Source organism: Piliocolobus tephrosceles, unplaced genomic scaffold (genome assembly GCF_002776525.5).
Source record: "Piliocolobus tephrosceles isolate RC106 unplaced genomic scaffold, ASM277652v3 unscaffolded_16024, whole genome shotgun sequence".
NCBI classification, from domain to species: Eukaryota; Metazoa; Chordata; class Mammalia; order Primates; family Cercopithecidae; genus Piliocolobus; species Piliocolobus tephrosceles.
The window spans coordinates 3,198-13,469 of NW_022297671.1; the positions used below are offsets into that span (position 1 = coordinate 3,198).

Consider the following 10,272-nt stretch of genomic DNA (forward strand, 5'->3'; position numbering starts at 1 on the left):
TACCGATCCCTTTGTACAGAACACAGCGTTATCGCTTGTCCGAGCCCAGGCACCCTCCTTCCTTCCCGGGGCCTGCGTCGCCTGCACGTCTCCCTGCGGATCCTCGCGGAAACGTGCACAGCAGGGCTCTGAACCGAACCCTCTCCGGCCCCGGGGCTGACCATGTCCATTCAAGCCGCCGTCCCGCTCCCCGCAGCCTGGACGCAGGGTCATCTTCTCCCACCTCCCTCCCGACTCGGGCGCTTCTCCCGACAGCGGAGGGAGGGTCGGAAACCCACAACACGGCGGCGGGATCCTGCTGGCTGTAGCTGGGCGTCTGGGGAGCAACCGCGGGCGCCGCAGTCTCCAGTCTCCGCGCACAGATGCCGGTCGCCAGCAGCGCCTCCCGCCAGCCACGCCCCCTGGGCCGCCCATTGGCCAAGCCTCCCACGCCTCTGAACGATCCCATTGGCCTGCGCCGGCGGCTCAGACAAAGGGAGCGGCCGCGGCGGGCGGTGATTGGGCGGGGTTGGGGGGCGGGGTTGGGGGGCGGGTCGGGCGAGAGCGCGGGTCGGGCGGGAGCCGCGCGCTGGGGAGGCGGGGAGCGCGGCCCAGGGGGAGGGGCGCGGCGTTTCGGGCCCGGGGCCGGGAGTTGCTGGTGTGCGGCGTGGCTCGGGCGCCTTCCCTCGCGGGGGCGGGGCGGCGGGGGCGGGGCGGTTCCTCGTGGGTGGGGCTGGGCGCCCCGGAGGGCGGTGGCCGCGGGGCGCGGGGCGCTGGGATCCCGCCCGCTCCTCCGCCCGCCTTCTCTGTCCTGCACCCCTCCCGCCCCGGGGCTCCTGCCCGGACGGCGGCCGCCGCCGTCTCGTCTTCCCCGAGGGCTCCGCGTCCGTCTCCACATCTCGGCCGGGAACCTGGGAACGCGGGAACTCGAACCCAGGAGGACGTGCCCGAGCCAGGACCCACCGCGGGGACCCTCTGGCCGGGAAGAGGACTCGGGCCCTGGCGGTCGAAGACGGACGCAGCTCCCGGAAAGGCGAGCCGGGTCTCCGGCTCCTGGAGCTTCCTGTGAGCTGACTCGGCGGGGTGCGTCGCTGGGGAGGGAGGGACTGGCCGTGGGGCGAGCAGCCGGGCGGGGAGTGGCTTCTGGGGGCCTTCGCCAGCGGAGGGCCCGCGAGGCCGCCCTCGGAGCGCCGCCAGGTACGTGCGTTTTCCTTGTTTCCCGCGCTCCCAGTGCGCACTCTCGTTAGGGAACGAATAAAATCCCGGTTGGTGTGTAAGATCCTTTCGCTGCAAACGTGTCTTTCTGCGGGGTTCGGGGGTCCGCCGAACACGGGGTAGACCCCGGCCCAAGGTATTCCTGCAGCTTCCACCCGGGACCCTTTTCCACCCTCACCGTGGGCTCGGAGCGGGTGCCAGTTTGGAAATGCTTGTCCCTTTTCTGCAGCTCCGATTGAATTCGCCCGGGAGGTCGTGCGCCCTGCCTCGGCCTCAGAGCTGGAATGACCGGGCTTTGTTCTCCGCAGCCCTCCCCACCCCGTCCTCCTGGAAAATCCGGATTTTCCAGGGATGCTCAGTTTTGAGGGGGTTGTGTTCGGAGGAAGCTTGGGTTGGGAAAACCCGATATTGGCCCCAGTCGGGCGGCAGCTCGCCTTGTCTCGGAGCAGCCCCTCCTAGCCCCCGGAGCCCCGAACTTAGACGGTTAGGAGACGCCCATGGGCTTTGCAGGTATTCTGCGGGGTCCGAGGAGGCCGGGTAGCCTGAGCGGGCTCCTTCCCCTCCCCCATGCGCACGTCAAACAAAAGAATCTTCTAACAGTTTTGGGGACAAAACTCTTCGGAATGTGAGCCTGTAGTCCTCCCCCCCCACTTTCTAGGAAGGACAGGAGTCTTACAACAAAGGCAAGGCTGCGGTTGAAGCAGGCTGAAGGGAAGGAGCGCTGTTATTTTGGGGTACTTGATGAAAGAGAAACTCTCTTTCTCCTCCCAAAATTAGAGGCAGCTGAGTCAGAGCTCTTCCTACTTTCTTAACTGATTAATGGGGTTTCACACGATGTTTGCATTTGGGGTGACTGGGTTTGAAGACTTTCCGAAGTGGGAAAGATCCTGCCTGTGTGGGAGATTGGAAAGCTGGCCTCCACCCGGTGGGGGATAGAACTGGAGTGAAATGGATTCCTGGCCATTTTGCGGAAGATTGGAAATTTAAGGATTTGATGGGGCGGGGGGTGATTTTGTGTCCTTTTCTCTCCCCTCTCCCCCCTCCCCAATTTAGAACAAAGGGCGGAGGCGAAGGAGGCACGATGGGCAGTGGGCTCGGAAGCCGGAGTCGAAAGAAGAACGTTATAAAAATCCGTCACTTCCCAGTCCCCGCGCACTCCCAAATCATCAGAGTTTGGGTGGGGACAAAGTGAATCCCCGCCTAGAGTCGGGTTTGGTATCCATGGCCTGGTTTTCGGCCCGGGCGTCTGGAGCCCTGGGGAACCTCCCCCAGCTCGTCCCAAGTCGCGGTTTCCGAGCTGGGGAGAGAAGGGCCCTGGGGGCGAGAGGGGTCGGGGCACAGCGCGCAGTTTCTCCTGCCGCCTTCGAGGACGGAGACTCGGGGTTCGCAGCGCCCTGGCTGCGCGAATCTCCTCGCTCCCCCCCCCCCCCCGCCCCACGAAAGACGCTCAGAGTGCACACCCGCCTGCACCAAAGCCAGGGATCTCATTTCTCTCAAAATAAAACTCAATAAGCCATAAAGGCTCCTGATTCCAGTGGAAAAGGCGCCGCAGATTTATGGTCCCTCCAAATCCCCACACTCTAATTATCCCTGTTTTTAGTTTACTTATGGGTGGTGACCAATAAAATGATTTTCCATTTTGAATTTTTTTTCAGCATGAAAAATGCAAGCTTCGCTTCCCTCTTACCCGCTTGGACTGATCTTTTCCGTGCGGGAAGCAAAGAAATCCCGTTTCCCTCGGCCTTGTCGGCCCAGGGCTGAGCTGCTGCCTCCGGTTGAGCGAACCGGGCCTGCCGCAGCACCCCCCAGCACCGCCGCCCCGCATACCCTTAACTGCAATTTAAGGGAGAATATTCTTTCCGTCCTCTCTCCGTCCAAGGGCATTTGCAGGAACCCCTCCCTAGAAGTCCTGCCGTGGGCCTAGCGGCTGGAAGAGTCACTCGGCAGAGCGGGTCCCCGACAGCCCCAGCCCGGTCACCTTTCCAACTGCGCCCTCCTGGGCACCGCACTGGGCGCGAGCCTGGGGCGCCCAGGAGGCCCCACGGAGGAGGAAGGTCGCCGGACTGAGCCCTCGCCACCGCTTGGCGCCCCCATCCCCCATCCTCCTCCCTTTGTTCCCCTTTCCGGATGCCGACTTGGAGATGGCAGGAAAAAAAATAACTAGATGGAAATCAAAGATTAGCCTGGGCGCGCGGGCGGCCTCCGCCGGGCCGGGCCATGCTCGGCCCGCGCCTCATAAATCTTCCTCGCGACTTGACAACAGCCGCGGCCTCGCTTCCCTGGGAACTTAGGAACGTATCGATCCTCCTCGCCGTCCGTGCAACTCCCCTCTTAGGGAGCGAGAGCTGAGAGTCCCTGGTGACCCCGACTTCTGGCCAGCGCAGGACGCCCCCGACCCCAGCCAGGGTATCATGCACAGGAGTGGAGGGGAAGGGGCCCAACCGTCACCCAAGAAAGCTCAGCAAATACCCACACCCCGTGGGTTAAACCAAACACATAATATTAGGGGCCGCATCTCCCCTCCTCCATGTCGCCTGAGCAGGGGCGGAGGGGAGGACGAAGAAGGGTGAGGGGCGGGGGGCGAATTAACCCCTCCCTAGCGACTCCTTTGTTTGGCCCGGCCATTGCTGAGCCGAGTGGGGCCCCCAGGAGCCAGCAAGGGGCTCCCGAGGCAGCCCCGGCTCGGCCCAGGTGTGCGGGCCACGCTGGGGCGCGGGTTCGCCGCGGAGCCACGAGATCCCCGCGCCTCCGGCTGACGTCCGGGCGCCTGGAGTCTGACGGCCCACGTGCGATCCACCCGGGAGCTGCGTCCCAGACGCCTCCTGGAGCGGGGGAGAACCTGAAGGAAGTCGTGGTGCGTTTAGATGTTTTAAAAATTTCAATTAATTGGGAAAATAGGGCGCTTCCAAACGCGGAGAAGACGTCCGGGGGTGGGGAAGGATGTCTTTTAAAAATTATATCCCCTTGTTGTGGCGGTTGTTTTTGACCTTTCCTACTATTAAAAGAAATGTTGCCACGTTTAATTTTTGTTGCCATGAGATATGGAGGGGGTAGCCCAGCATTTTGAAGTAATTTGATAAGCCTTCAAGTAGTAAATCCGAAAGGGAGGCCGGCGACCCAGGTATAGTTTCTTTATAACCTGAATTTACAATGAAAGCATTCTTCTTTATGGATATAATAGATTAGATTTCACAACTTAATTCACCGGAATGGCTCCGTTTAAGGGAGCTCCGGCTGATTTTATTACGCCAAGCCAAATTGGATGTTTGTGGTCTTAACGAAAAGCGATCATGACATAAAATATATAATTTTTAAAGTAAAAAACCAGCGGGTTGGACCCTGTCCCCTCCCCTATCCTTGCTCCTTACTCTCAAACCCCCAGTTTGGAAAATACGGAGAATTATTTTTGTGTGTTAGTTTCTACCGGGGAGACAGGCGCTCACGCGGGGCGGGGCTGGGCTCCTTCCCCGGCGGGCCAGAGGCCTCGCCGGCCAGTGCGCACGCGGCGCCGGTTCCCGGCCAAGGCTCGGGCCCGCTCCGCTGGCTCGTATGAAACGTCGACATTCCCAGCGCAGGATCCGGGGTCTCGGGGGCACCCATGGGGCCCGAAGCCTCTGCCCGCCAGCGACGACCGGACAGCTCCCCCGGGCGCGCAGAGTAGAGGAAGCGCCCTCGAAAGTCCCCGCACGCGTTCACGAGCTGGCCCTGTGCGGGCAGCGGCAGCCGCGGCGGGACACCCGGCGGGGTCTTCGACGCTACTTTGTGCCAAACAACTGCGCTCCCGGAGACCCGGGCAAGGCCGGCGGCAGCAGCTAGAGCGGGACCCAGCGCCCACCGCGTCCTCCACCGGAGCCCCTTTCGGCCCCTCGGCGAGTGCGGCCCGTGGGGAGTGGGCGTCGGCGCGAGGAATCCCCCGGCCCGGGCGACCCCCCCTCTGAGCGGGTCCTCCCCACGTCGCCGCCCGCCTGGCCCACGGAGGACCAGGGCAGGGACGGGGGTCTCAGCGGCCCATTCTGCTGTCACTTCTGACCTCCAGCAACGGCGGCGTCAACCCCCGCCCCCGGCTTTTTTGCGAGGTTTGTTGAAGATGGATTTAGCCCCCGCAGCGTTGGGGAAGGACTGACGGACAGAAGGCCCAGCGCGGCCCACCCCTTCCCCTGGTCGTCTCCCGGCGGGCGGGAGCCGCAGCAACAGCCTCGGGATGCGGGGCCTGGCCCAAGGCCCCCTTCGCGACATCGGTAGCCAGGCGTGGCCGGAGGGACCGCGGCTGCTCCACGTGGCTCCCGCCGGCCGCCACCCCGCGCGGGGAGGACGCGTGCGTGCGGTGAGTGGCCGGCGGGCTGAGGGGACGCGCCTGAAATTAAATCTTCCCAGTGCCTGACCTTGTTTTTTCCTCGGCCCCGATAACGGCAGCAGCTGTTTTTTCCAGAATCCCTGCTGCTGGGGGGAGGGGCGATATTATTATTATTTTTGGTTGTCACAACCTCCTGGAAAAATTCCCTGGCCTCAGAGAGTGTAACAATGGCCTGGCGGATTTCTGGAGGAAGCGCCCCCTCCCCCTGCGTTCTCCAGGGACACTTCTGCTCTGGAGCTGCAGTGGGGACCTCCTTCCCTGCTCTGGCCCTATAGCCTCCTCCCCGGCCTTCAGAGCCTCACATCGGGCTCCTAAGTATGTGGCCTTGGGGTCCTGCTGGCCCCTTCTGCCTGCCGTGCCTACCGTGCCTGCCCCTGGTCACACCTGGGGAGTGAACTGGGGAGAAGCTGATAGTCTCCAGCATGAATGAGGCTTGGGCACGAGGCAGAGGCCTGGACACCCCACCCACCCGGAGCCCTCCCCAGTGCCTCCTTTAACACACCACTGCAGGCTGGAGGCAGTGGCTCATGCCTGTAATCCCAGCACTGTGGGAGGCCGAGGAGGGCAGATCACTAGGTCAGAAGTTTGAGATCAGCCTGGACAATATGGTGAAATCCCCTCTCTACTAAAAATACAAAAACTAGGGCAGGGCGCGGTGGCTCACACCTGTAATCTCAGCACTTTGGGAGGCCAAGGCGGGCGGATCACGAGGTCAGGAGATCGAGACCATCCTGGCTAACAAGGTAAAACCCATCTCCACTAAAAATACAAAAAATTAGCCGGGCGTGGTGGCGGGCGCCTGTAGTCCCAGCTACTCGGGAGGCTGAGGCGGGAGAATGATTTCAACCCGGGAGGCGGAGGTTGCAGTGAGCCGAGATCACACCACTGCACTCAAGCCTGGGCGACAAAGCGAGACTCCATCTGGAAAAAAAAAAAAAAAAAAGACACCACTGCCCAGCCCTACTTGGAAGACTTCCCTCCTCCCCAGGAATTCTGCTGTGTTTGCTTTTGGGGTCAGCGCTGGCCCAGAAGCAGTTAAAGATTAACCAACCTGGGCCCCGGGGTAGAAGAGGGGGTTGAGGAGGGGGAGGGGAAGGGGCTCCAGCATAAGTGGTGCCTGATTCCTGGGCCCCTCCCTGGCGGCCAGGCGGCTGCTGGGCTCTGCACACCGCCCATCCCCCCAGTGCTGCTGACCCCGCTCCAGCCTGCCCCCACCTGGCAGGCTGTGCAGTGGGTTCCGGTGGGAAGCAGTTGCTGGGCCCACCTGTCTGTCAAGGGCAATTGGGGAGCCCTGACTGCTTAGCACAGCTTCTGGCTCACACATCCTTGCAGAGTGTGGGTGCTTAGTGTGGAAAGAGGACGGACCTCTGCCCTCCCGGCCCTTCCTCCAGTGGGAGGAGAAGCCCAGGAAAGAGGCTGAACCCAGGAGGGGCTCTGGGCAGCCTGGTCAGCCAGTCCTATCGTCCTATCGTGTGTGGCTGCTCTTGGCCTCCTGTTCTGCTTCCCTGTCACAGGGGTCCAGGGTGTGTGTGTGTGCACGTGCATGTGTGCGCTCGTGTGTGTGGACTGCTAGGCCCTCATACAGCCAATCCTGTGCCTGCATCTCCTTCTCCTGCGGGGGCCCTCCTTGGTCAGGAAGGGGAGGCAGGAGGGTCTCAGCCCCTACCTCATTCTACCCCAGTGGGAGTGGCCTCTTCACGTCCAGTTGGTCCCAGGATCCGCTACCCCATCATCAGTGTCGTTGTCATTGTGGGGCAGCGGCTCCTCCCAGTGGAGAGCTCCAGGACCCGCCCTGCCCTGTGGGCAGCAGGGCCCTCTCCCAAGCCCCTCATCCTGCCCATAAAAGTATTTACACTTGTATTACCCCAGGTATGTGGCTGTGACAATGGCATCCCCAGCCTGCATGGAGGACAGGAATTGAACTTTAGTCTCTAGGCAATTAAGGTGCAGGGACTATACTTTATTAATGGCTGTTATGCAATAAAAAACAATAAAATGGCCCCTATTTGTAGTTTTTAAATGCAATTTGTTTTAATTTATCTTTCTGAGTACTTCTGGGGCTTGATGGGGGCTGTTGGGACATTGCTGGAGGGGCTGGGCCACAGTGCCTCCATTAGGAGGCACCGGAGATGAGGTGAGCCTGGGGTGGTGGGAAGTGCCGGGGACGTGGAGGGCACAGCCATGGCCTTACTCTGGCAGAAGACAAATGTTCTGGCTGCCTTTTAAAAAGCCGTGGCCTTGCCCATTCTGTCCCTGGCCACTACAGAGTGGGCCTGGGGAAACATTCCTGAGCCAGACATCCGGAAGCCTGCTAGGCAGGACCATTTCCCGGGGATGCTGTGACCTTGGGTACGGTGGCTCCCCTCACTCCCTGCACCCCCACAGGCATCTGGACAGGTCTCTTGGCTCCAAAAGCAGCTGGCCCAGTGTCTCTGGCCCCCTCTTCAGGAGCCCTGCCTTGGATCTGGCCACAGAGCAAGCAGCCTTGTTGTGTGGGGATTGGTTTTTCTTCTACCCTTGGGAGAGTCCAGTGTCCCTCCTGGCACCATCTGCCCAGCCAGGGCCCCGTAGTCAGTGCCAAGGCCTGAGGGCCCAGAAACTTCTCCAGGTGGGTCCCCTTGGCTTCCTTCTGCACCTGGCATCTGCCTCCCCGAGGCTGCACACCCACTGTGCAGAGGCTGCTTGGCCGGGAAGCGGCACCATCCCGCTGCCCCCTCCCCAACCCACACACAGACCTCAGGGCAAGGCAGGAGCTGAAATCGTGACAACAACATTTCACCCCTAGTGACGGAGCCAAAGCAAACCACTTTCTGGGAAGAGAGGGGAAGAGAGGGGGAAAGCCTTCTGGGATGTGTGGAGCCTAGCATTGGGGTTGGGCGGGGAGCTGGCTTTGTACAGAAGAAGGGGCCGGGCCTGTAATCCTGGCACTTTGGGAGGCCAAGGCTGGAGGCTCACGTGAGTTCCAGAGTTTGAGACCAACCTGGGCAACGTAGGGAGACCCCCATCTCTATAAAAAATAAAATAAAATTAGCTGGGCTTGGTGGCACATGCCTGTGGTCTCAGGAGGCTGAGGCAGGAGGATTGCTTGAGGCCAGGAAGTTAAGGCTGCAGTGAGCCATGATCACGCCACTGCACTCCAGCCTGGGAGATGGAGCAAAAACTTGTCACAAAAACAAAAACAAAACAAACAAACAAAAAAAGAAAGTGTGAGAAGGACCGGAGCTGGGGACTGTTGGATGGGACCATGTCCAGCCGTGGTGGTCCCAGGATCTGCCTGCTGCCCTCAGCCCCTTTTATTTCAGACCCATCAATAGCCTGTGTGTTCAGCGTCCAGATGTGGACACTGTCAGAACCAGGGCCCCCAGGTGCCCCTGCATCCCACTTCCAGGCCCCCACGAGTTTTAGCCAGATGCAACACAGCCGGGTGTGGGGCCACCCTTGGTATGGCGGGCGGCAGGGCGCTGCAGGGTACCTCCTCGTTTCACTTTAGGCCACTCCCAGCCAGTGGCCCCAGCCCTGTCCAAGGCCACCCCACCCCTGCTCCTGAGGATGGAGTTGCACCTGCTGCCCCTCCCACCAAGGACCATCCCAGTGCCTCTCCCTCCCTTTGCCTTTTATTCTGGGAGCCTCAGCTTGCCAAGTTAATTGGCAAACTTTCCCAGAAGTAAACTTGAGGGATGGAAATTAATAATTTTCCCGGTGTCGCACTCATTGCTAATCAGGCCAGCTGGGAGGAGGGGCCTGGGCGCATCAGAGGACCCCTGAAAAGCCATTAGCATGAACGAGATCTAAGGGTGAGGGTCCCCCATGCAATTCAGCAGCTCTGCAACCCCAGTGCCCAGGTGCAGGACCATGGGGGCACGGGGTGAAGGCAAGGGCACCTTGGAAGGATTCCAACCATTCCCACACCCACACCCGGCCCAGGCAAGCAGTTCCCCTCTTGCTGTGTGGCCTGGGCTGGATGGGGTCCCCAGGGTCTCTCACTGACCCTGGAAAGGCCCACATGAGTGAGACATGAGTGAGCCCGGACTGAAGCTCAGGCCGGGTAGGGGATGGGCCCTTGGGGAAGGGGCCTGAAAGGAGAGCCGGGAGGCCAGAGCAGGACCCAGCTGGGACCCAGGCAGCCTGTCCCAACTTTGGAGCCCTCCCTTTGGAGACAAGTGCCGGGCCACCAAAGGGTGCACAGGGTTGGGGACCTTGTCCCCAGGACTCCCCTGTCCTATAAGGAAGTGTAGCCCCAAATCCCCTACATTCCAGAACTCTGGCCTTGATGGACCTTGTGCCAGGCTGGCGGGGAATGGGCGGAGCTTAGAGGCCTCTGCTCAGGTCTCTGCACCTCCTGAGCCATGGCTGGGCCCCTGGCAGAACCTTGCCACCGTCCATTGCTTTGTCAGCTCCTTGGCTGGGCCTTCAGAGCCTGTGGAAAAAAGCATCAGTATGTGGTCCTCAGAGGACCTCGGTAAAAATGCAGATGCCCAGGTCCAGCCCTGGAAAGTAGAGCCTAGGAGGTGTCGATGTGACCACCAGGACCCCACGTGGTCTGACCCAGGCGGTCCAATGACCATGCCAGGAGACCTGGTCTGGGCTGCAGGGTCAGCTCTGGAGGGTGGGTCTCTTCCCTCATGAAGCGTTTATTGAATGGAAGGACAGATGGGTGGATGGATAGGATGGATGGGGTGGATGGGTGCATGGGTGGATGGTTGGATGGTTGGATGGGTAGATGG

General features: G+C 61.1%; 1 protein-coding gene across 1 annotated transcript; it reads left to right on the top strand.

Moving 5' to 3' along the window:
• The first annotated feature begins 362 nt into the window (after positions 1-362).
• Positions 363-2,706, top strand: LOC111542539. The gene is made up of 3 exons (XM_023212077.1): positions 363-507; positions 728-1,044; positions 2,248-2,706. Exons 1-3 carry the CDS (start codon positions 363-365, stop codon positions 2,704-2,706), a joined length of 921 nt encoding a protein of 306 aa, XP_023067845.1.
• The last annotated feature ends 7,566 nt before the right edge of the window (positions 2,707-10,272 follow it).

Excerpts from the sequence above, each read along its gene's own strand:
- LOC111542539 (XM_023212077.1), top strand. The coding sequence starts at position 363 with ATGCCGGTCGCCAGCAGCGCCTCCCGCCAGCCACGCCCCCTGGGCCGC. Across the intron at positions 508-727 it reads GCGGGCGGTGATTGGGCGGG|GGCGGTGGCCGCGGGGCGCG; the intron begins GTTGGGGGGCGG and ends GGCGCCCCGGAG. Across the intron at positions 1,045-2,247 it reads TCCGGCTCCTGGAGCTTCCT|AACAAAGGGCGGAGGCGAAG; the intron begins GTGAGCTGACTC and ends TCCCCAATTTAG.